This window comes from Drosophila takahashii, chromosome 3L (assembly GCF_030179915.1).
Source record: "Drosophila takahashii strain IR98-3 E-12201 chromosome 3L, DtakHiC1v2, whole genome shotgun sequence".
In the NCBI taxonomy this organism is placed as follows: domain Eukaryota; kingdom Metazoa; phylum Arthropoda; class Insecta; order Diptera; family Drosophilidae; genus Drosophila; species Drosophila takahashii.
In genome coordinates, this window is record NC_091680.1 from 34262995 (window position 1) to 34289867 (window position 26873).

General features: G+C 36.7%; 2 protein-coding genes across 8 annotated transcripts in view; one reads left to right on the forward strand and one right to left on the reverse strand.

Annotated features, from left to right (window-relative positions):
- On the forward strand, positions 1 to 26177 carry LOC123002413 (uncharacterized). The gene is made up of 4 exons (XM_070214303.1): positions 1 to 132; positions 6847 to 7665; positions 25418 to 25572; positions 26030 to 26177. Exons 1-2 carry the CDS (start codon positions 70 to 72, stop codon positions 7282 to 7284), a joined length of 501 nt encoding a protein of 166 aa, XP_070070404.1. The 5' UTR covers positions 1 to 69; the 3' UTR covers positions 7285 to 7665; positions 25418 to 25572; positions 26030 to 26177.
- Positions 1 to 26873, reverse strand: part of Parp1 (Poly-(ADP-ribose) polymerase) — a 190189-nt gene that overhangs the window by 154741 nt on the left and 8575 nt on the right. For 6 of the 7 annotated variants that reach the window (XR_011418391.1, XM_070214297.1, XM_044392551.2 and 3 more), the window contains exons 2-3: positions 11376 to 11517; positions 10988 to 11321 (exon numbers count right to left, since the gene is read on the reverse strand). Coding sequence is in view for 5 of the 7 variants with exons in the window: in XM_070214297.1 (XP_070070398.1) it covers positions 10988 to 11321; positions 11376 to 11517 (476 nt within the window). In the remaining 2 variants the exon portion in view is untranslated. Of the gene's footprint in view, positions 1 to 10987; positions 11322 to 11375; positions 11518 to 26873 lie in introns of those variants that run through there. The other variant, XM_070214301.1, reaches the window with a different exon arrangement.

Sequence of the window (26873 nt, forward strand, 5' to 3'; positions counted from 1 at the left end):
TCTTGTGCGTCGTTTTTCTTAACTTTCGCCCAAACCACCCAGCAACACAGATTCGGACGGAATCTGCACATGGTCCTTCGACGAGAAAAAGCAACCAGCCGGTGGAGCTTTCATCACCCAAACTGGAAAAATGTAAAAATCGCAATTTTACCAGACACTCATGTCACCCATTCATACAAAAATTAACCTATAAAACACACATACGAAATTTTGCAACACGTGCAAGAAGTTTTCAGCCATAAAAACACACACACATACATCCATACTAGACATCTGCATGACTGGAATCAAACAGGCTTTGAAATGATTCCATTCGAATAGAATAGAGTTGAGTAAATGCTCAGCACACTATGACTAGAATGGATTGCATCTTGGTCCGTATAGAGTATGACAGAAAAGGCCTAGAGTTAAACGAGTGATAACGAAAAACAGAATGTCATATTTGAATAGGCTGAAATCATTCGAGTTATTCGAATCCATTCGATTTTCTTATATGACGTCATAAGGGCAAAATAGAAAATTAAATTTGTTTTGATATACATATATGTATGTCTATAAATAAGTATTTTTGTGATTTCTTATTTTCGAAATTACCAAGCTCCCCTTAGTTTAAACTCAAAACACATGCAAAAATCCACGAGAATTAAAAAAAATATGGAAAAACAATTAGTTTTATGAACATATCCCAGAACCAAAAAATTTGCCTCTATCGCCACAGATAAAGAAAGGAATGGTCTTCCTTGGACCGCGACTTCTTAGTATTGTCATCCTGGAGTTTGTTAGATAAATTCTTAAGAAGTTGCGGTCCAAGGAAGACCATTCCATTCTGCCTCTTCACTACACTATTTTGTACTTCTCCTCCTTGGTCCGCGAATTCTTAGGATTTGCGGTAGAAGGAAGACCATTCCTTTCTGCCTCTTCACTACACTATTTTATATTTCTCCTCCTTGGTCCGCGAATTCTTAGGATTTAAATATGAAAATGGCATGGTTGGATTCAGTGGCGAGCTAAAACTAAAGGTAGATTTGTAATTTAAAAAAAAGACAAAAAGCCAAATATTTATGTAAGTATTTCAAAACAAATTTAATTTTCCATTTTGCCCTTATGACGTCATGTAAGAACTCGAATGGATTCGAATAAATTCGTCTGAGTTGTTCGTGTACTCATTTACTCGATTCGTTTTCCATCACCATTTCTGGTTCGACTGAGTTTTACGTCAGTACACTTATTTATTCAAGCCAGTTTTCCTACACATTCCAACTCATTCAACTCATTTTGAACATTGTCAATTCGAATATGTATTTTTTGTTATTCATGCAGATGTCTAATCCATACATAAAATGTAACCTACTCACGAAAATAAATTAAACACGTGAATTTAAGTGAAATTAAAACTAAAATTCTAGCCGTACATATTACGCACACATCCATACATTATAAATTTTCGCAACACGTGCAGAAAAGTTTCAGCCGTGAGCACACACACATCCAGCCGTGAACACACACATACATCCATACATAAAAAATTAACGTACTCGCGAAATAAATTAAACACGTGAATTTAAGTGAAATTAAAACTAAAATTCTAGCCGTACATATTACGCACACATCCATACATTCTTAATTTTCGCAACACGTGCAGGACAAGTTTTCAGCCGTAAAAAACACATACATCCATACACAAAAAATTAACCTACTTGCACAAACAAATTAAATATTGGTAACACGTGAATTTAAGTGGAATTAAACCTAAATTCTAGCCGTACATACTACGCACACATACATACATTATAATTTTTCGCAACACGTGCCTGAAAAAGTTTTCAGCCGTCAACACACACACATCCAAATAAAATTTATAAACATTTACAACACGAAGAAATTTCAAGCAACTTTAACACTTATCCCACATATATTTACACAACAATTTAAAATAACCACATTTACTTTAAACCAAATAAAATTTATAAACATTTACAACACGTTTAAGAACTTCTCATACATTTTAATATACGAAAATTATCCCAGTCTACAAATACTCACATATTCTTCCTAAATCACGAAGTAACACCACAACAGGGTTAATTCACCTCTTCCAACTGAATTCCGACAGAATATTCATATATTTCCATCCGGAAATAGACAGGCTCGATTGCCATTTTTTTTTTTTAATTCGTCCCACGAATACCTAAGTCTCCGAATCAGTGACCTCGGAACGCCTAGCTCGATTAGACGCAATGTTCAACGAGGTCGACCGAGATTTTCGAAATGCTATGACCTCAGGAGAAGAAAACTGTGATCAATCCGACGCATTCGATACATTTAATAAATGCGAAGATGAAATGGTTCGAGTCAAAGCACATCTTAAAGATTTACTCGCAGTAAACAGGTCCTTTTTAGACTCATCGGGTCTGACAAACTCAACCAACCTTTTTGACGACTCAAGTCACATAATGGCAAGGAAATTCAAAAAATCCAAACCACTATCACAAGTTGTCTCGCAGTACTGAAAGCTCAAGGTGTACCGAACGATAATTGGGATCCATTTATAGTCTTTCATTGCTCGTCCAGGTTACCACAGCTGACTCTGTCGTTGTGGGAACAATCTCTTGAAAAAAGAAAAGAGTTACCAACCTGGCAGCAACTGACAACTTTCCTCACATTAGAAGTATTAGAACGACTAGCAGCGATCACCCCAGTAAAACCCTTTGTCCCTAACAACACAAAATTCCCGTAGAAGCAGCCAACACTGTCTCATTCAACGTTATCCGACCAGAACTGCAGGCATTGTCAAGGTTCCCATCACATACGACAGTGCATGCAATTTCAAAAACTTAAACCTCAAGATCGTTTCCAATTTGTCAAAGCAGCAAAAGTTTGCATAAATTGCTTGGCATACAATCACACGACGAAAGACTGCAAAAGTAAAAAGACATGCAATGAGCACGATTCTCAAGAAATAACAGCAAGCCACGCATCTCAAAACCAGCAGGTAATTCTTCCCACTGCAATGTTGTACGTAAACTATAAAGGCGACAATTTTCGAATGCGTGCCTTAATAGATCAAGGTTCGCAACGATCCTTTATCACTGAAAAGGCTAAAAATCGCCTAAGCTTACCCTTCCGAAAAATCCATACCAACATATCTGGCATAGGAGGCCAATATGTAAGCTCATCCTCCAAAATATGCAGCTTCAAACTCACTAATGCCTCTTGTCAACACTCAATCCAGACGGAAGCAATAGTTCTTAAAAAGTTGACAATTATCCTACCTTCAATATCAGACCAGAAGCCAAGCGACTCGATTTTAAATCAACTCGAGCTAGCCCATCCCAATTTTTCAACAGCCGCAGATATAGACCTTGTATTAGGCAGCGACGTCACCCCTCAGATCTTTTTAGAAGGCATTCAAACTGCGCTTAATGGCCACCTTCTCGCTCAGTTTACCATCTTTGGATGGATAATCAGTGGTCCGTTATCCAACAGCCATCATACGTGCTCATTCTCAACAATAGTGGAAGACTCAGGACCAGAAATCGGCACAATGCTGCAGAAACTGTGGGAAGTTGAGGAAATATATGTACCTAAGTTAGTTTCTGAAGCTGATGAATTCTGCGAACAATACTTCGCAGACACAACGCAAAGGCTTTCAGATGGACGATATATGGTTCGACTCCCGTTCAAATCCGAATTTCCCGAAAGCGTGACACTGGGTCCGTCCAGAACCACTGCCATGGGTCAATATGTTCGATTGCACAAATCCTTGAGCAAAGACAGCGACCTACGAAAACAATACGACAATGTTCTGCAAGAATATGTCGACCTGGGCCACATGACAGAGGCCGAACCTTTCGAAGTCATCATTAAAAACAAATATTTCTCCTTCTATCTGCCTCATCACGCGGTCGTTCGACCTGAAAGCAAAACGACCAAACTTCGTGTAGTCTTTAAAGCGTCTCGTCGCACGACCACACAATTCTCTCTAAACGATGTACTTCACAAAGGGCCTTCACTCCAGAGCGATTTGTTGGGAATCCTTCTCAACTGGAGACTGTACAAATACGTCTTCAATGGTGATATTGAGAAAATGTATCGCCAAATCCTAGTCCATCCGGACGATCGCCAGTACCAACGACTTCTTTTCCGACCACAATCAAGTTCAATTATAAAAGACTTTGAGCTAAAGACAGTCACCTTCGGTGTTAACTGCGCACCAGGACTGTAAAGAAAGCCATCCCATGGCCAGTAAAATAATTCTTCAGGAAACCTATGTCGATGACATTTTAGCCGGAGATCACTCTATAGAAAGAGCAGAGGTCGCTCAATCCCAACCCCGTGATGCTCTCAAATCAGCATTTCTGCTAAAAAAGAATACGGCCAATCACAAACAACTTTTACAAAACATTCCTAGAGCAGACTTGCTAGACGGAGATTTTCTGAAAGTTGCAGAGGCAAGCACAACTAATACGCTGGGAATTAAATGGAACGCAAGCAAAGATTTTTTCCAATACAACATCCGCGCACCCACTCCATGTAAGACCATCACTAAGAGACAAATCTTATCCCACGCAGCTACTTTGTTCGACCCGGCAGGATGGCTCACGCCTATTGTAATACAGGCAAAAATGCTTCTCCAATCCCTTTGGAAAGAAGGGCAAGATTGGGACGAATGCGTTAGTCCAAACACACTGACCACATGGAACAAATTCATAGCCGCATTACCTGAACTAAAGCTTCTCACAATACCCAGGTGGGTAGGGTACAGTCCAACCCAAGAGGTCCAAATACACGGCTTTTCGGACGCGTCTGAAAAGGCATATTGTGCGGCGATATATGTCCGTACCGTTACGTCAAATTCCATACAATCTCATCTGCTAGTCGCAAAAACCAAAGTAGCACTATTAAAAACAATCAGCCTCCCTAGGTAGGCTTACAGCGCATGTGTTAAAGACAACTCAGCTACCAAGCGAAAACATATATCTTTGGTCCGACTCTACTATCGTGCTAGCTTGGTTTGAAAAGCCATCCACGGCTTGGAAAACCTTTGTAGCTAACCGCACAGCTATCATCAAATCTAAAGCTCCCAATGCTCAATGGAACCACGTCCAATTCAAAGATAACCTTGCGGATCTGGGCACACGTGGATGTATTCCAAAAGAGTTAAAAGCTACTCACTCTTTCGGAAGATAAATGGCCAAAAGGTGACATGCCCTCAAAGACTCCTCTAGAGGAAAAACATGTCAACCTTTTCTTCACTCAATCCAATGACTATGACATTTGTGAACAATATACGTCATACTCAAGGGCATTAAGAGCAACAGCTCGCGTACTAAGTTGGCACCCAGCACACTCAAACTGCGATAGTACAATGGCCTCCCGAGTAAAGCTTGCCAAAGTTAGATTAATAATAGCTGCCCAACGGTTCTTTTATCCCAAAGAGTACTCCCAGTTACTCAACAAAATACCGTTGTCGACAAAAAGCAGCCTGTGCCCACTAAATCCCTTTTTAGACTCTGAAGGACAGGTTCGCGCTAACGGTCGATTGGCAAATGCTAACATCCCCTACAAAGAACGGTATCCCATACTGTTACCAACTAAATCTCGACTTAATTCGCTTTTTATAGAATTCATACACCGTACACTTCTTCACGCCGGGAATCAATTAATGATGCGAGCAATCAGACAAGAGTTCTTCATTCCAAAACTAGCCATGCTCGTCAAAAAGTGCATCCACCAATGCGTCGTATGTACACGCTTTAGGAAGAATGCACAACAGCAAATAATGGCGGCTCTTCCACCCGAAAGAACGCAGCTCACCCGTGCGTTTGCAATCACAGGCGTAGACTTTGCGGGTCCCTTTAACCTAAAGGCCTCTCTACTATGGACTAATCGACTAGTCAAAGGGTACGTCTGCATATTCGTATGCTTCTCGACCAAAGCAGTCCACTTAGAATCGGTCTCTGAACTCAGCTCCAAGGCGTTTCTGCAAACCTTTGAGCGCTTTGTCAGCCGTCGAGGAACACCGAAGAAAGTGTTTTCCGATAACGGAAAAAACTTCGTAGGCGCTAGTAAAGAACTTGCAAAGAACTTCCACGCTTTTATGCAATCCGCAAGTGCACATATCGCCACGCAATACAGTAGCCATGAAATAGAATGGCATTTTATACCCCCTCGTGCCCCACATATGGGTGGCCTATGGGAAGCTGCTGTAATAAGTTTTAAAAAACACTTTACTCGAGTAGTAGGCAATCGCATGTTCACCCTAGAAGAATTTGCCACTATTCTTGCTAAAATAGAGGCAGTTTTAAACTCAAGACCACTATGGATCCCCAAATCCAACCCACAAGACCTGCTACCACTAACCCCGGGACATTTCTTAACTGGAGCCTCCTAATGGCCCTTCCAGAAAACCCAAACGAAAGCTTGTCCATCCAAAATCGTTGGCAGAAGCAAAAGGTCATGTATCAAGAGTTTTGCAACCGATGGCGACATGAATATCTACATGAACTCCATCGTAGGTATAAATGGAAGCACCCTGCTGAAAACATTAACCTAGACGATATTGTTATCATCAGAGTGGACAACTGCCCTCCAACTGAGTGGAGACTCGGCAGAGTCATCAAGCTACACCCTGGTGGCGATCAAAACACTCGAGTGGTTGATCTACAAACAAGATCAGGCCCACTAACCCGACCAATTGTAAAACTAGTTCTTCTTCCCAAAAAAGAGACCCCTTCTCTACAAGATCAATAAGACTACTAAGCTCACGACCCGTTAGAACCCCCCCACCAGTTCATCAACACCGGATAATGAAGCATCACTAATAAAAGTTTATCTCTCCAATAGATGGTGCACAAATGCCGAATGTGCCACAAAGGGCACCCACTTCGCTTCTGCGCGAAGTTGCTTAAACTGGATTCCTTAGAACGACGACAGGCGGCTCGACGAATGGGATACTACGCCAACTGCCTGGCATCCACACATAGGCTGCACGAATGCAAGTCAAAGGAAGTGTGCCATCGATGTGGAGATTTGCACCACACCCTCTTACACGCTGTCCACAACGGAGGACGTTCCATATCACCAAGCAACAAGCAGAAGTCTAAGGTTGTGGCTAAAAGCACCACACCCAAGCGGAAAGTCGAGGAAAGAAGAAGCCGTTCAACGACACGTCGTGCTTCCAGCGACTACCAAACGCGGCAATATAAGACACCATCTCGCCCTTTGCTGCATCTGCAAGAGGCAATCCGAAATCTCACCAAGCTGAAGGAAATTTTGGACTAAGCTCGGATCCTTGCCTGGCAAAAGGGGCGGCATGTTAGCGAACGCTAACTTCAGAATCTCATTAGTAATATCATGTTCTCATTAAATAATTCTGCATTGTAAATTCCACGTTTCATTAGTAAAATCATGTTCACAAGAACTAATTCTGCATTGTAAATACCACATTTATCAGTAATAGAATGTTCACACTAACGAAATAATGTAAAACTGCGTATTGAGCCAAAAGGCCGACGTTTTTGTAAGATCGCTATACGGTAATACCAACCGGTGGCAGCGGCCGTTGCAAATAAAACCAGTGAATAGAGAAGTCTTGTGCGTCGTTTTTCTTAACTTTCGCCCAAACCACCCAGCAACACAGATTCGGACGGAATCTGCACAAAAGTAATTAATGACAAGGGCAATTGGCTTTTGACCCAACACTAGGTTAAAAACATATTGCGCTATTGAGTTAAACGCTTGCGGAAACTTTCTGCGTCAGAGGATGCAAAAATTTCAAGTCCGTTAAATAGAGTTGGTATTGTACAAGATTTAGCTACTAACATCCTGATGTTTTGAGGTATAAGATTCCGGGATAAAGAATGCTGCCTGAGCTTAGCATAGGTTTTCTCGTTGTAAATGTATTTTGAAATAGCTGTATAGCAAAAATGTTGGTGTATGGCGCGTTATTGTAAAAAGTCAGGTTCAAAAGTTATTCAAAAACAAAAATAGACACTTTTTCCAGCTCAGAACAACTAACGCTTCCTGAGCATTGTACGTGGGTATCCAAAGTGTATTTTAGTTCCATATAGGAATCTTTTGTTCTACGACTTAAAAAAACCCGCTACTTTACCGGGAAAAAAGCTAGAAATAGCTAAATTTCGTAAGTTCGTATTACGAACTTCGTATGTATTACACTACTAAATATACAGACATGTGCTATACCTCGTTTAAAAGGTATTTTGAAATACTTCAACGTCTTTTTAACTTAATTCGTTTAAATACAATAGTTTAAAAATTATGATTGACCAATTTAAATTTGAATGTATATATTAGCTCCTATGAGAGCAAAAGTAAACAAACAAAAACTTCTGATATCAAATAAAAACAACTCTTAGGGTTTTTCGAGTCCCTGTCAAAGCCCCTGATAGCTATCTGTTCGAAAAACTTAAATACCAGATAAACTGTTCGTAAAAGCAAATCCGCTTTCTCGACTGCTTTAATTTATCTGAACGAGAAACAATTACAGGGTGCTGTTAACGCACAGAATTGTGCTGTAAAGCGCAAAAAATGGCGTGCTTCGATTATTTCATCAGCTGTTTGGGTATATTTCGAGGGAAAAGTCAGCTGTGATTTCGTTTCTTCTTCTTAGTTGGCTTTGGGAAATCAGCTGTCATTCTATCGAGCCGAAAACGCTTAACAGGGACTCCGAGTCCCTATCAAAGTTAGCTCTCACATTTATGCTCCAGAAAGCCAAAATTCCTTAGCAGGGACTTTATCTGTTCGAGAAATGTTAGCCGGCACTCGAGAAACCGACCCTTAACGAGGTAAAAACTAGTTACGCACCTTCTGATTTCAACATTTGTGACGAAAAATTATTACACTCGTCATTAAATACATTTTCTAAAATTGTCTCATTAGAAAATTCCTGTGAAGGAAAGCTGGAATAGATTGCTAGGGCGGGCCGAATCAGTTTCATATATTTATACCCGTTACTCGTAGAGTAAAAGGGTATATTGTATTCGTGCAAAAGTATGTAACAGCTAGAATCAAGCGTTTCCGACCCCATAAAGTATATATTCTTAATCAGGGTCGCTAGCCAAGTCGATCTAGCCATGTCCGTCTGTCCGTCTGTTCGTCTGTCTGTCTGTATGAACGCTGAGATCTGGGAAACTACAAAAGCTAGAATGTTGAGATTTTCCACACATATTCTTGGGCTTCCTACGCAGCGCAAGTTTATTTCAGCCGGGCGCCAAGTTCACTCTAACGCCCACAATCGCCCACTAACGATTTTAAAATCTGTCTGGCGCCTACACCTTTAGAGATTTCCAAGAAGTATAAATGCAATTTTGTGGTATATATTTATACCTATTAAAATGTAGAAGACATTTTCAAATCGGACCATTCATTACCTAGTACCTAGGTAAAGGTATAAGGTAAATATATTGTTTTTTTTTTTTATTTTTGTATAATTTTTTTGTTTTGTTCAATGTAATCATTTAAACTTAAAATAAGACTAGTTTTCAGTTTTTAGTCGTCTTAATCAAACAATATCTTTTCATTTCATTTAAATTTAAATGTTTTAATTTTGTGCATATATTTGTATGTACGTATCACTTCATTAATGTATTTATGAAACCCTCATGTACATATTTGGCGCGCAAAAATTCCGTATGTAGAAACATTGACTATGTATATGTATATGCCGTTTGTTTACGTTCAGCTGTGAAAAAAATAATAGCACCACTAACCCAAAAAAACTTTAACTACTACTTTAACCTACGCAGCGCAAGTTTATTTCAGCCGGGCGCCAAGTTCACTCTAACGCCCACAATCGCCCACTAACGATTTTAAAATCTGTCTGGCGCCTACACCTTTAGAGATTTCCAAGAAGTATAAATGCAATTTTGTGGTATATATTTATACCTATTAAAATGTAGAAGACATTTTCAAATCGGACCATTCATTAAAAAGTTATACGCAATCAAAATATCTACATATATCTATCTCCCTCGCACTCCCTTTAGCTGAGTTACGATTATAGTCGAGACATCAACCCGAGTACAGCGTTCGCACTCCCTTTAGCTGAGTGACGGGTATTAGATAGTCGGGACACCAACCCGACTATAGCGTTCTCGCTTGTTTTATCTACAAGTAACAGGTATAATTATCATATTGTATGTCTGAAGGCAACGTATATCTTTTTCAGATTTTAACGACAATTGATTAAGAAATTAATTATGAACTCAACGCAGCGTGTCTCCCATATTTCGACAATTTATTTATTTGCTTTTAAAAAAGTACTGGTTAGGAATTCAAACTTGTACATTTTTTATACGCAGAAAACAATTCAAAAATGTATTAATAAATAGCGAACCATATATTTTTAAAATTCTCCGAAATTGATAGATATAAACGCGATAGGTCCGTATCCGATAGAATTGATTATGAATTTCATCAAATTTGTCTTTTATAATTTTTATAGCCGTTACTCGTGGAGTAATGTCATATAATGTATTCGGGAAAAAGTATGTACCAGGTAGGATTCCAGATTAAGATCACTTGTCGAGTCAATCTAGTCATGTCCATCTACCTGTCTTCCTGTCCATATGACTTGGCTGATCCGAGGACTTCCAAACACAGCTCTCGCAAAAACAACGTCAGCAGAAGCAAAGCAGGACAACAAAAAGCAAAGAGAGTGACTTAAAAAAAAAAGACAACAACCAGAGTGAAAAACATCTTAACTAAATTTCACAATTTGGATACCAAAAATCGGGTCGCCAATGGTTGCAATATTAAGTCAAAATATGAAGGTAACCCGTTAAATCTATGTTATTTTATTATACCCGTATACTCGCATAATAGGAATATTATATTCGTAGGAAAGTATGTATCAGGCAGAAGGAAGCGTTTCTGACCCTATAAAGTTCGACTCAGCTAGTAATTGTTAGCCGGCACTTATGAGACTACGCCTTAATAAGAAAGATAAAATGCGAGATATACTTACGGAAGAACAGTTTTAACTTCTGTTTGATCAGCATACGTTAAGCTTGAATAACCTAGCATATTTTCTCCAGAGTCAAACCAGCCAAGCTCAGAACGCAATTGGGCAAAGCAGTCCAAATGATGCCATAGAGGCTGGCCTCCATATTTCATACCAACTTCAGTATCATAAACAGTTTTACGTAACCGAACTTGATCCTTATTAATTTTTTGTTCACAGCCCCGACAAGTCGATCGGCTAGATTTTGCATACTCGATTCCAAAGTCTTTAAGTGCTAGGTTAAATGAATTAGAGCGCTTCTTCCCTGATTTTTCATGTATAACTCCCTTTATATTTTCTGTGTAAAAATATTAAATGTTAAACTATTATAAATTGACACATTGATACTTACCAATAAGATCAGACAACTCTTTTTGATCAGTAAATCGAAGGTTTTCAAAATTCTGAATGTCTCCCACAGATTCCGGACGCTGATTTTTGAAAAAGCAGGTTTTATGAAACCAATTTGGTACTTTTGCGTCGTGAAATGCAGACTGCAGATTAAAAAATAAAATATTAAAAACTAAGGTTATAGTCTAGAAGAGGGGCCTGTGCTCCAAAAATCACGAAAAAAATTACCCTCGATAGACCGCGATTTCTTAAGATTACCCACACATAAGCGCGGTTCTTTTACAAACTGAACACCTTTTATTGGGTCACATTTTTGATTTGCCTGAAACTTTTTTTACATGTACTATTCGGAAAATAAGTAAACACGTGTATCAGGACTTGACCGAAAAAAATTATTTTTTAGTTAGAATTTTTTTAAGTGTGCCAAAAATTGTCAAATTTGAAAAAGTACCCTCTCATTAAAAATCTGGATCTCCGGTTATATTAATCCGATTGACTTCATGTCTTTTGCATTAATTCCTCCAAAACCTCTTCTTTCAAAATAAAATTTCTAACAAAAAAAAAGTTTTTAATTTCTTAAAAATAAAAACAAATTAAGATTTAAACAACATTTTAACCATTGACCCCACAAAAAAAAATTTTTTTTTTATTTTAATACTTGCGCCATATTGTTAGTTACAATCGGTTTTGGTAAAAAGTTGGAGCCACTTTTTATACCCTTGTAGAGGGTATTATAATTTCAGTCAGATGTTTGCAACGCAGTAAGGGAGACGTTTCCGACCACATGAAGTATATATAAGTTAACTGTGGTCAACCCGATCAAGATCATTGACCGCAGTTACTTCGAAAATAAGCTCCGGCCGAAATTGCTGACCTAGCAATGGGCCGGAAGCTCGTGCACAGTGGCAGACACTGCATATTTGCGTGGCCGCTGTGAGCTTTTGTTAGCTTTAAGTTTAGTTTTTAAGAACAGTTCTGATTCTTCCCTCAATAAAGAAGGAGCACAAGCTCTAACATCAAACTCCGGCGAACAGCCGTTAATACTTATTTAATAATAACCTGTCTGAGTCTCTAGGCCAGCAGGTAAAGAAGGGCAGTTCCCTTCCAACGTATTTCTTCCTAATTCTTTAGCCTAGAAGACACGGCCAACTGGCCCGTACTTAGAGGAGTAACCCCCGAGCTGCACAGATACGGTGACCGCTGCGTGGGACCCCCCCTTCAAGAGTTATTGATCTTAAAGTAATAGTGACTGCCTCGTGGGACCCTCCTGGGGGACAGATAGCGACGAATCCCAGTGACGGCTGCGTGGGATTTACTGGATTAAATAATTTATATTCCTGATCAGCACCAATAGCCGAGTCTATCTAGCCATGTCCGTCTGCAGTGTTGGGAAAGGTACTGTGTTTTTTTTACCTAGGTAAGGTAAAAGGTATTGGGCAAAAATAAATACCTAGGTAAGGTAAAGGTACTTCAATTTCCCAGTACCTAGGTAAAGCTATAAGGTAAATATATTGTTTTTTTTTTTATTTTTGTATAATTTTTTTGTTTTGTTCAATGTAATCATTTAAACTTAAAATAAGACTAGTTTTCAGTTTTTAGTCGTCTTAATCAAACAATATCTTTTCATTTCATTTAAATTGAAATGTTTTAATTTTGTGCATATATTTGTATGTACGTATCACTTCATTAATGTATTTATGAAACCCTCATGTACATATTTGGCGCGCAAAAATTCCGTATGTAGAAACATTGACTATGTATATGTATATGCCGTTTGTTTACGTTCAGCTGTGAAAAAAATAATAGCACCACTAACCCAAAAAAACTTTAACTACTACTTTAACCTACTCACATTTTTTAACTTTTTTAACTTTTCAAAACGAGTTTGAAATAGTAAGGCTAATCATAATTTGAATATGAAAAAAAATGTTAGCTTTATAAAAGGTTTCTGGACTTATTTAAGAAAATCTATGCAAAACTGGAAAAACGTACGAAAAAAATAATAGCACCACTTCTTTAAAAATAGAATAAAAGGTAGAAAAATGACATATGGGTAACTTAATATTTAGTTGGCGGTAGCTAAGAAGTAAATCTAAGTTTAAAGTGTAAATATCTTTTGGGATTTTTGGATATAATGACTTACTATCGATTAAACAAGTCAGGACCCTACCTATAAAGGAATTGGGGCCCAAAAGTCATGATATATTTTCAAATTTATTCGGAAATGATTTAAGACGTTTTAGATTAACTGTTTAAACTGTCTTTAAAAAAAAATACGAAGATTTTTGGTTGTGTTATGGTCAAGCGATTACACAAGTCAATGTATATTGCTTACTGAGTACTTACGAACTCTTTCTTTGCTATCCTGACCGTGATCCTGGCCGGATTTTATTGGTCAAAGATTCATTTAAGAAGTATTTTGTATTCAGTTTAAGCTACGAATTACTACCGTATTACTATTTACATCATCATTCATGAACGATGTATTCATCCGTATTGATCTTACTTCAGGAAGGAAAAACAAGCCTATGTTAATACTAGGTCCATGCTCAATAAATGGATGTTTTGGTACCATGTTTTTGGTCAATTTAGGTGTTTAGAAGACACATGACTTATAAAAAGGATTTCTTCTTACCCAATTTAACTTTGCCTTCACACATTCTCATAAGTTTGCGGGCATTCATTTGTAACTTTTTTTGACGAGCCCTATGCCCTTGTAAATGTGTTTCGCATTTCGGATAGGATTTTTTTTTAAGTGCATGTTTTATAAATTTGTTTATTGAAACATTATCCAATTATTAACATATTCGCTATTATTTTAAGCACGTGTTTTAGTTTAGTTTTGGCCCTGATAAGATTCTTTGTGCTTTGTGATATAACATTTTGGAAGGAAAAATGGGCCAGGACTCGGTTTTTCTGTGTTATCCTTCAAAGTTTATGCCATTCTTAATGAAGATGATCCAAAACCTAACCAATCGAGCCGGTTTTCATGACCGTTTTTTTTTTCCGACTTGGAAAATTTTCCACATGTCGTTGTATTGCCAAATGGTAATCAATTTGATGTCTGGATATCAGGAGAAGTTAGTTTTAGTCAAATCTCATAAAATATATCCTTTATACACAAGAATATTAGCGCATCGTAACGTTTTATTTAAAGAAAACGGAAGTGGTGCTATTATTTTTCTCGGCCTTTTTTGACTTTTTTTCTTAAAATCTGAAAAAATTATATGTAGACAATATTTTTGATATCCGTATAAATTTTTTCAAATAGGTGGAATACTAATCAAGATAATAAAAAACACTTCTTATATAAAAATCCCCGTTTTCCACATATTTCTTTAATATTAAGAACCTGTGACGAAGTGGTGCTATTATTTTTTTCGCAACTGTACATACGGCATTTTTGCGCGCCAAATACACTTTGGTTTCATAAATAAATTGATGTAGTGATGGGAACATACATACGTGCAGAAAATGATATAAAATAAAACTGCGATTAGTTTTAACTTCACAAAACAAACAATAGAACGGCTGAATTCCAATGACTTTTAATGCTGCGTTCTGACTATTACAATTTCGAAACGAAACGATACAATGAAACGATACTACAGTGTCGCAGTCAGATTTGGCTATTTTAAATCAGAGCAATGTTTAATACCTATATAAGTACCTTCATAATTCCAAAGGTATATAAAAATCTGTAGCTAGGTAAGGTAAAAGGTACTCAATTATTTGTATACCTAGGTAAGGTAAAAGGTACCACTAAATTGTACCTAGGTACATACCTAGGTATAAGTATCTAGGTATGTCCCAACACTGTCCGTCTGTCCGTTTCTATGCGAACTAGTCTCTCAGCTTTAAAGCTATCGCGATGAAACTTTCCCGAAGGTCTTCTTTCTATTGCAGGTAGTACATATGTCGGAGCCGGATCGGACCACTATATCTTAAGGCTCCCATAGGAATATTCAAACAACTATAAGAAAATTAATTGTAACTTTGTAGGAAGTAGGCGTTTTGATTCTTGACTACTTAAAAACAAAATTTAAATAAATAGAAACGCTGAATCTGGAATCCCTGAAACTGCACCGAGTGAGCATTCTTTTATCTGCAAGGGTATATAAGCTTCGGCTGGCCGAAGTTAGCTTCCTTTCTTGTTGTTTTGTCGTATTTGTTTTAACAAAGCCTCGGCTTTTTTCGGTTATTTATGTATTTAACCATTGTCTGTTTGAAACTCGCCTTAGACCAAAATGGATAGAACTAAGTTCGCACTACCTTAGAACAGGGATTATAAGTAAGTAACACTAGTTTACCAAATAATTTTTTGGAGTGCTTAACAGCAATTTATGGCAAATTCTGTTAGTGTTAGAGCCCTAGATCTCGAAAATACCAGTAATTTTTTTTTCAATGGCACAGTTTTTTTTAAAGATTTTCTGAAGTTTAAAATGTTAAATTTCGGACTTTTTTCGAATTTTTTTTATTTCGGCTCAAGGCACAGTTTTCTTCTAAAGATTTCCTAAAGCTCAAAATCTTAAATTTCTGACTTCTCGAATTTCTTCCTATATCTCGGCACATATCCAGCCAATTAAACCAGTTTTCGTTTCAATTTAAAGGCAATAGATCAGAGCCTAACTTTGTCACACAGATCAATATAATTGGATAAGTAATTGCAGCGCAGCAGCTTGACAAAGATGAAAAATGTGTTTTTTGGTCCACTGTAGATAGGCTGTATGTATCGTAAAAACTCAAAATAAATCCGTTGAAATATCATAATGGGTACAAACTTAAAGTTTACATCCTATCAAATAAAACAAGACGAGTATGGCCCAAATCTATTAGAAAATTGGATTTATTGTGGAAAAAATAAAACAAAATATGAATTAATCTTAAAAAAAACTGTGCCATTGAAAAAAAAATTAGTGGTATTTTTCTGATTTAGGGCTCCAGCACTAACAGAATTTACATTCAATTGCTGTAAGGTACTCCAAGAATATTATATTTAAACTGTGAAAATAGCTTTAGTTTCTTGTGATCTTTTAGATTCGGTTCTTAAAGTAATGCGGTTGGGCTTAATAATGTACACCCTAGCTTCAGAAAAACATTCCTGCCAAATATCATTAACAAAAAAAAATAGAGAACGCTATAAATATAGAACGATGTAGACTTTCAGATACCCGTTACTCAGCTAAAAAAAGTGCGAGGGAGATGGAGATATAAAACTGATCGCCCATAACTTTTTAACGAATGTTCCGGTTTGAAAAACATTTCGACAGGTATTGATAAACACATTAAAACTGCATTTTTACTTTTCCGTAATCTTTAAAGGTGTGGGCGACAGATACCTTTTAAAATTGTTTAGGGCGATTATAGCCCTCGGATGAAACCAATTTGCGCTGCGTAGGAAGCCCAAGAATGTGCGGGTAATCCCAACTTTCTAGCTTTTCGTAGTTTCCGAGATCTCAGTGTTTATACGGAATTGGATGTTCAGAACCACTTATACTAAAGCGTGGCGAGCTTCAAGGCACTGTGTTATGTCCACTATAGTTTTCAATGTATGTAAAGGATTTTCCAACAGTATTATTTAAATGTAATGTCCACTTGTATGCTGACGACGTTCAAATGTATGTTAGCTGTCCTATAGGAAGAATATTAGCAAAGAGAATATGAACACTAAGAGGTGTAACGACCATACAACGGAATGTCCGGTAACATTTTTGGTGTGGATTTAGGATCTTCTTAAGAATCTAACACGGACAACGCATCCTAAATCCACACCAAAAATGTTACCGGACATTTCGTTGTATGGTCGTTACACCTCTTAGTGTTTTTATTCTCTTTGATATTAGACTGTGTAGATATATGTAACGTGGAACTGTCAAATGTTAGTAAGTGGGCAATAAGCAATGGTCTCTCGCTTAGTCCGTCTAAGTGCAAGTGTATCGTTATAAGTAAAAAAGCTTCAAGCATCCGTTATCTCCCAATTTTACGTATTGGTAATTCTTCGATTGTTTATGTAGAACAGGTGGTTAATCTTGGCATTACAATGAGTTCCAATTTGTCATGTAGCGCACATGTTGTCAAATCTGTGGGAAGATCATACGGCCAACTTAGCCAACTTTATTTGTCGCAACAATTCTTACCAACGTCCAATGAAAATATTCCACCTACCAACGTTGTGGAGGATATTTTCGTACATTGTGACATAACTCTTAGCACAAATTAAAACTTTCATTTAAGTAGGGGAGTGTAGGGTAAGCAGACGAACTATTCGTTTTTTGAATGTAGGGGAGAGTGGGGGAATTTCGTCACAGGGGCAATTTCGTCACCTGCAATATCTCGGAATCCATAAGTCGTAAAAATATATAATTTTTTGTTTTAGTCCTTCAAGACGGCCAGACACAACCAATGCATTTGTTTTGCACAGAAGGCCAAGATAATTAAGCTATTAATATTAAATGTGTTTTAACAGTTCAAAAGCTACATTTAGTTCTTGACGAAATTTTTTCTGTATGCCACAATTCAAAAGGAATAAGATACACGATTTTTTTATATAATACACAGTGCTATAATGTGCATTTCTGCGTCAGTGATTTTTAACTTCGCGCCTAATTTCGGAAGAAAAATAATTATTTCTAAAAAAGTACTGTCTGGGGAAATTTCGCCACCCTACGCTAAGGGTAAATTCGCACATATTTTAAATACATATTTTTATATTTGACGAGCTGGCTAACCAACAGACTACCAGCAGCAGCAACAAATACAGGACATCAACAAAAATGGTACGCTTGATCAGTGTAGCATATTTACAGGCGTTAAACTCCCTACATTTTTCAGGTGACGAAATTGCCCCGGTGGTGTGGTGATTTTACCCCCCCGTGTGGCGAGATTGCCCCAGTATATTGGTTTTACATTTTATTTTTTTATAAATCACCAAGGTAATTAAAAAAATAGGGGAATGTCACATTTTAAAGCTTGGTGCTAACCGCATTCAACAATAAAAATAGAAATATGATAACGTGTCTCAAGATGGACAAAAAATAGCTTTGAAAAAATGCTGACGAAATTCCCCCACTCTCCCCTAACTCATCTAAAAATCAATATTTTTATACCCGTTTCTCGTAGAGTAAAAGGGTATATTGTATTCGCGCAAAAGTATGTAACAGCTAGGAGGAAGCGTTTCCGACCCCATAAAGTATATATATTCTTGATCAGGGTCACTAGCCGAGTCGATCTAGCCATGTCCGTCTGTCTGTCTGTCTGTCCGTCTGTATGAACGCTGAGATCTCGGAAACTACAAAAGCTAGAAGGTTAAGATTTTCCACACATATTCTTGGGCCTCCTACGCAGCGCAAGTTTGTTTCAGACCAGCGCCACGCCCCCTCTAACGCCCACATTCGCCCACTAACGATTTTAAAATGTGTCCTGCGCCCACATCTTTAAAGATTTCCCAGAAGTATAAATGCAATTTAGTTGTGTATTTTTATACCTATCGAAATGTAGAAGACATTTTTCAAATCGGACCATTCATTAAAAAGTTATACACAATCAATATTTATATATCTATCTCCCTCGCACTCCCTTTAGCAGAGGTTCGAATATTAGATAGTCGGGACACCAACCCGAGTACAGCGTTCGCACTCCCTTTAGCTGAGTGACGGGTATAAGATAGTCGGGACACCAACCCGACTATAGCGTTCTCTCTTGTTTTTAATTTAAAATTGCATTAAAAAATACCTAATTTAAAGTTTAAAAATTTTTTTAAATATTTTTCTAAAAGATATGAAGATATCCCACAAAGTTGCATACCAAACATTAAAATAACTTAAACGAGTCTCAAGTGATGCATAACTGAAAAATCGAAACTGATTTACAAAAATATTTTTGAAAATAAACGGTAAGAGATAAAAAAACAAGAAAGGAAGCTAGCTTCGGCCAGCCGCAGCATATATATACCCTTGCAGATTAAGTAAATACCTATAGTTTAATGCTCACTCGGTGCAGTTCCAGGGATCCCAGATTCAACGTGCCTATTTAAATTTTGTTTTTAAGTTGTCAAAAATCAAAACGCCCACTTCCCACAAAGTTACAATGAATTTTCTTATATTTGTTTGAATATTCCTATGGGAGCCTTAAGACATAGCGGTCCGATCCGGCTCCCTCCGACATATGTACTACCTGAAATAGAAAGAAGACTTTCGGGAAAGTTTCATCGCGATAGCTTTAAAACTGAGATACTAGTTCGTATAGAAACGGACAGACGGACACGACTAGATATATACACTTATGTGGTTGAAAACGTTTCCTTTACTGCATTGCAAACATCTGACTGAAATTATAATACCCTTTGCTAGGGAAAAACGGATCCGCTCGCAGGATCGGTAGGTAAACAAAAAAAGAAGTGCCCCAATGTCGGCTGCAGATCATCAGCTGGAGTTAAATATTTCCGGAATTAAGGAAAATTAAAAAAAGCTCCTAAAGCTCCAACTCTTATGGGTGAAAAATGTGGGTGTAATTTTAAAGACGAAATTTTATAATAATAATTTATTTTGAATAGCATGCATTAGGTGATCCGTTATTTTATCTTAATTTAATCATTACATACTTATGTAGATGCCAATTTATCGATGTGTGTGTGTGTCATTGCGTTTCTTACATGCAACTGTCACGACTGAAAGTTTTTGCCTGCTCTCCCCTTGAAAACCAATCCAAAATTTGTTTAAAATCAAAATAAAATTCCTTATGCATTTAATGGGTTGGCTACACACTTTAACTTAGAATTGCATCCATTAGATAAGCCGTTCTAATATCCAAATAGTAAAATTTTGATTATGTATTTCCAAACCAGAAAAAAACCTTGGCCGCCTCCCTTTCTCTTCAAATGACTCTCTCTCACTGCACATTACTCTCTCGCTCTGCTTCTGTTGGCGTTCGTGAGTGCTGCGAACTGCCGACGCATACAAAAAAACAAAAACAACGTGCTGCCAAAAAGGCAAAAAAATCATAAAAAATCAACTGTGAGTCAACAAAAAAAAAAATACCTTACTGATTGTATGGCGTAGATCCATACTATAAACCAGGGGTGCTCAGTCCTATGGCACACGAGCACAATTGTTTTTGTAATAGCACTAAGCATACGGCAGTGCACTCGCAATGCTTGCCTATGCACACCCCGAGTCCTCTTTGTCGCTGTCCGTAATAGATAAGAGCGAGCCAAGCCAACAACAAATTCCATGGAACTTTTTTTTCTCCTGAACTCACAATGCAAAGTGTTGTTGTCTTTTTCATGACTGTGTGTGACTTGTTACTCGCGTGCGTGTGTTTTTCTTTTAATGGTGTTAGTAACTGCACTGCCATAAGGCAGTTTTGAGCACCCCTGCTATAAACCAAAAACGAATCCGAACGCATAATCGGTGCGAAAGAATTAATTAAGTGCCACAACCGAAAGGGGCTCAACTTCTGAGCTTTCAAAGATTTCCACAAACAAAGCTTTAAATAAAAATATCAACTTGTTTGGTTGAAAACTGTGGGAATGGCGGATGTTTTAATCAAGCAATTTCGCAATTCGAGAGTCCTGGGAGTCCGTAGGAGCCGAATTTGAAGAAGTCCTTTCTTAGTGCACACCTCCTCTAACACACGATTCGGACCATATTTTTTCCAGAATTTTAGGTCTTATGGCTTGGGCTGGGGGAACATGACGCAAATCGACATCTACTCTTTTATAGTAATAATCGATTTTAAAAACGCATACAACTTTGTTTTGTTTATATAAAAACATGTTTTAAACAAGAAAGAAAGTTAACTTCGGCCAGCCGAAGTTTATATACCCTGACAGGTATGCCTACTTAAAATGTTGTTTTTACATTGTCAAAAATCAAAACGCCTACTTTCTACAAAGTTACAATGGTTTTTCTATTATTTTTTTACTATTCCTATGGGAGCCATTAGATATAGTGGTCCGATCCGGCTCGTTCCGACATATGTACTATCAGCAATAGAAAGAAGACTTTTGAAATAAAGTTTGAAAGTTTGGGAAAGAAACTGAGGGACTAGTTCGCATAGAAACGGACATACGGACAGACGGACATGGCTAGATGGACTCGGCTATTGATGCTGATCAAGAATAGCAGAGCTCTGCTAACGTCGACGTCACACAGTGGCGCCTAAGGCCAAAAAACGTGCAATAAATCACTTTTTCGACTTTGTCCTAGAAAGTTGCGACCCATACCAATCGACAGGTAATTGATCCACTATTACAAATATGTAACCCTTTCTCAAATCAAAAAATTTTTGTAAAAGATATGCCCTTTCAAAGTTTAACAATTTTTCACTTAAAAAAAAACACACCGTTTTTAGGTAATTTTTCGCACTTCCGGGGGGTTTTTCTTAAAAACTAGGCATCGAATCGCTTTGCTTTTTTTTCCCACGGATTGGTGTGTTAGTTAAGAGTAAAAAAAAGTATAACATATTGCAGTTTGCCATCCGAATCTCTCTTACAAAAAAACAAAAACAACGTGCTGCCAAAAAGGCAAAAAAATCATAAAAAATCAACTGTGAGTCAACAAAAAAAAAAATACCTTACTGATTGTATGGCGTAGATCCATACTATAAACCAGGGGTGCTCAGTCCTATGGCACACGAGCACAATTGTTTTTGTAATAGCACTAAGCATACGGCAGTGCACTCGCAATGCTTGCCTATGCACACCCCGAGTCCTCTTTGTCGCTGTCCGTAATAGATAAGAGCGAGCCAAGCCAACAACAAATTCCATGGAACTTTTTTTTCTCCTGAACTCACAATGCAAAGTGTTGTTGTCTTTTTCATGACTGTGTGTGACTTGTTACTCGCGTGCGTGTGTTTTTCTTTTAATGGTGTTAGTAACTGCACTGCCATAAGGCAGTTTTGAGCACCCCTGCTATAAACCAAAAACGAATCCGAACGCATAATCGGTGCGAAAGAATTAATTAAGTGCCACAACCGAAAGGGGCTCAACTTCTGAGCTTTCAAAGATTTCCACAAACAAAGCTTTAAATAAAAATATCAACTTGTTTGGTTGAAAACTGTGGGAATGGCGGATGTTTTAATCAAGCAATTTCGCAATTCGAGAGTCCTGGGAGTCCGTAGGAGCCGAATTTGAAGAAGTCCTTTCTTAGTGCACACCTCCTCTAACACACGATTCGGACCATATTTTTTCCAGAATTTTAGGTCTTATGGCTTGGGCTGGGGGAACATGACGCAAATCGACATCTACTCTTTTATAGTAATAATCGATTTTAAAAACGCATACAACTTTGTTTTGTTTATATAAAAACATGTTTTAAACAAGAAAGAAAGTTAACTTCGGCCAGCCGAAGTTTATATACCCTGACAGGTATGCCTACTTAAAATGTTGTTTTTACATTGTCAAAAATCAAAACGCCTACTTTCTACAAAGTTACAATGGTTTTTCTATTATTTTTTTACTATTCCTATGGGAGCCATTAGATATAGTGGTCCGATCCGGCTCGTTCCGACATATGTACTATCAGCAATAGAAAGAAGACTTTTGAAATAAAGTTTGAAAGTTTGGGAAAGAAACTGAGGGACTAGTTCGCATAGAAATGGACATACGGACAGACGGACATGGCTAGATGGACTCGGCTATTGATGCTGATCAAGAATAGCAGAGCTCTGCTAACGTCGACGTCACACAGTGGCGCCTTAGGCCAAAAAACGTGCAATAAATCACTTTTTCGACTTTGTCCTAGAAAGTTGCGACCCATACCAATCGACAGGTAATTGATCCACTATTACAAATATGTTACCCTTTCTCAAATCAAAAAATTTTTGTAAAAGATATGCCCTTTCAAAGTTTAACAATTTTTCACTTAAAAAAAAACACACCGTTTTTAGGTAATTTTTCGCACTTCCGGGGGGTTTTTCTTAAAAACTAGGCATCGAATCGCTTTGCTTTTTTTTCCCACGGATTGGTGTGTTAGTTAAGAGTAAAAAAAAGTATAACATATTGCAGTTTGCCATCCGAATCTCTTAGTTATGCGTTATTTGCGAAACGTCCATTTTTTCCATATTTTTCAACTTTGATGGAAAATAAAAAAAAACTATTTAATACTATTTTTTTTATACTTCCGTAAAACGTTATTTGGACTTTCTTCTTGATATTACGAAAATTGTAGCTGCGTCCGCCTGCGTCCGCGGTTTTAAAGGCCAAAAAAGGGAAAAAAGTCATGGTCCAAGAAATTGCATATGGCGCAACCTTGTGAAAGATTTGTCCAAAACATGGTTTTAAAGTCATGAAAATTTGATATGATGTTCAACAGCTCGATATAAGAAACTTTAGTTTTACCACTTTTGGAAAAACCCGCTAGTTTAGCGGGAAAACAGCTAAAATACGGAAGGCCTTAACTTCTAAACTAGTGAAGCTACAGACTTGTTTTTCTTGTTTAAAAGGTATTTCAAAATGCTTTAAGCGTCTCCTATATGTAATTTGTGTAACTGTAATATTTAAAAAGATATGCAAAAAACACCTTTTTTTAAAACTTTTTTGTAGTTTCTGTTATTTTTCTCAAAAACGGCTCTAACGATTTCCTTTAAAACTTCAAACTGTTTACCCCTTGAGATTCCTTAAATTTTGGTATGTATCATGTTACTGTAAAAAAAAAACGTTTAAAAGTTATTCAGAAACGAAAATAGCAACTTTTGCCAGCTCAAAACAACTTACGCTGCCTAAGCATTGAATTTAGTATGTGCGAATCCAAACTCTATTCCAGGGTCATGGAATCACAACCTTGTCACAGAGTTAGAATCTAGTAATTATAGTCCAGAAATGTTATGTCTGTTGGATTTACCAAGTTTACCAAATTATGACCATTATTTCAAAAAACAGGAAGTATAAAAATTTGTATTTTAAAAAAAAAACTTCAACTTTTTTTTTTTGTTTTTTTAGTTTTTAAAAATTAAAACATAAAAAATAAACTAAAAAAAACAACATTAAAAAAAATTTTTTTTTTTAAAACCTTAATTTTTTTTTTTTTTATAATTTTTAAAAATTACAACATTAAAAAAGAAACTAAAAAAACAAAAACTTTTTAAAAAAAAGTTTTTTTTGTCGGAAAAAAATGGATTTGTTTTTAAATTCTGACTTTGCCGATTTGTAAGTACGCCTCTGCCACGCCCACTCCCTGTCTCAAGCAATAATTTGAAAGGTGGATCAATTATCTATCATTTGCCGTTTACATCATTAAATTATCTTCACTGGTTCAAAAGTTATGATTTATTACCAAAAAAAAGTCAAAATGCGCCACTGTGCGTCAAATGTGTATAATTCGTGCGAATTCTGATTCTTTGGGAAGCAACATCCATTTTTCATGTTAAAACATTTTTAACTTTTGATTATGTGTAATGTTGTAAATAATATTGACTCAATTTACTGCAGAAATTAATAAACCTCAAGGACGCAGAATTCGCGGGAATTTTACACATTTGACGTCGACGTTAGCAGAGCTCTGCTACCGTCCGCGTTGTACATACATATGTTAGCAGAACAACTATGATTTAAACAACAAAAATGTTAAAACAAGAGCAACTAAATTTTTTCTTTCACGAATAATGTACGGCAAAATAACGGCAAATTCCCATTAAAAAAGATTTTGGAAATTTTGAACTTTGGAGTGGGTGTTCTGCTAACTTGATATCAACTTAGCAGAACAACTATGTTTTTTTAAAAAATAAATCTTAAATTAAGAGCGACAAAATTTTTTGTTTCACGAATAATTTACGGATAAATAACGGCAAAATCCCATTTAAAAACATTTTGGAAAAGTTAACATTTAAGGAGTTGTACTGCTAACTTGATATCAAGTTAGCAGAACATCTTATAACTTTTAAAATAGTTGAGCGGCAAAATATATTGTTTCACGAATAATTTACGGATAAATAACGGCAAATTGTCAATAAGAAAAAAATTGCAATTTCCAAAGTTGTTCTGCTAACTTGATGCGTATTCTTTTTTCTTTGATATAAATATTTTAGTAAAATTTTCTTTCTATTTAGATTAAAGCCATGAGATTGTTGTTGCTGCCAGAAGGGGTTTTAAAAATCTTGCGGAGAGTTCTCACAGATGAGTTTGTTGTGGGATTTAATGTTTAAGGACTTTCTGGAAAAAAAAGCCCAAAACTCCTTTACACATTTCTTTGGAGCACTTCAAGGTAGGTTATTTTTATAACTTTTTTTTTTAATACACTTAGTTTCTTGATTAAATTTCAATCTATTTACTTAGAATGCCATCTAATCCAATTTCTTTCTCTCTTTTTCTGATTTTCGTTTTTGAAACAAAAACTAAAAATATATATTTAAACCCTTGCAGAGGGAATTATAATTTAGTCCAGATGTTTGTAACGCCGTAAAGAAGACCTTTTCAAACTTATAAAGTATATCCATTTAACCATATCCGTCTGTCTGTCGGATCAAGTTTCAAAAGCGTGAAATAAGTTTACATTTTTTTGTTCGTTATTCTTATTATATATTGATGCTTTTCTAGTGTCTAGTCACAATTTCATTCCTGAAATCTGCAAGGGTATTATAACTTTGGCTTGCCGAAGTTAGTTTCTGTTTTCGTTTTATTTTAGAACACTAAAATGGTACTTTTTTTTAATATTGTTTCAGAATCTGTTAACGCAGAAACATTGATTCCCAAGGCAATTCAATTGCAGAAGATACGATTTTTTAAAACCAAATCAAAATCAAATAACAATAACAATGAGAAACTCAATAAAAACGTGTTAGCAGAGGAAGATGTTCAATAAATTAAAATAATAAAAATAGAAAAAATGTCTACATATAATAAAATATATTAATTTAACAAAAAGTATTTTTTTTTTTTGGAATTTTCATAGCATTCAACTTTTTGGTATTGAAAACATCAACCCCATTTCATTCCACAAGAGACCGATAGGTGTTCCCATTTTATACTCCTTTTTGCCAAAAAAGGGACCGATAGGTGGCCGTTTTGTGGGTATAATGTGTGTGGGTATAATATGGGACCACCTATCGGTCCCTTTTGTGGTGAAAGGTAATGAAGAACTTCGCCATATGACCACCGCCTAGGAGATGCCGTGGTAAAAGTGGACAGAAATTTACATTGCGGGTGGTATGAACGGGAGTTAGTCCCACGCCGCCGGTGTATCAGCAGACGAGAAACAGGCCCTAAATTTATATTTATAAGCCCTTTAACACCACCCAAAGCCCGTTTTTTTAAAGTGTTTCTTTTATGTGTTAAAGGTACCAAAAAGCAAAATATGAAGGTTAGAGAATGGCCTTAAAACTATAATACAAAAAAAGTCCGCGCTAATGTACATACATATGTATGGATGTATGTACATTGTGCTAATAGGCATACATTGCACATTGGGATGAAAAGCCTTTTTTTTGGCGAGGCACTATGGTCCGAGCGGCCGATTTTTTGGCATAAAGTCGAAATTTTTATGTTAATGTTTTGTATTTTTTATTT

Coding starts and splice junctions, on each gene's coding strand:
- LOC123002413 (XM_070214303.1), top strand. CDS start 70: ATGGTCCTTCGACGAGAAAAAGCAACCAGCCGGTGGAGCTTTCATCAC. Junction 133..6,846: donor ATCACCCAAACTGGAAAAAT/GTAAAAATCGCA, acceptor TCTCTCCAATAG/ATGGTGCACAAATGCCGAAT.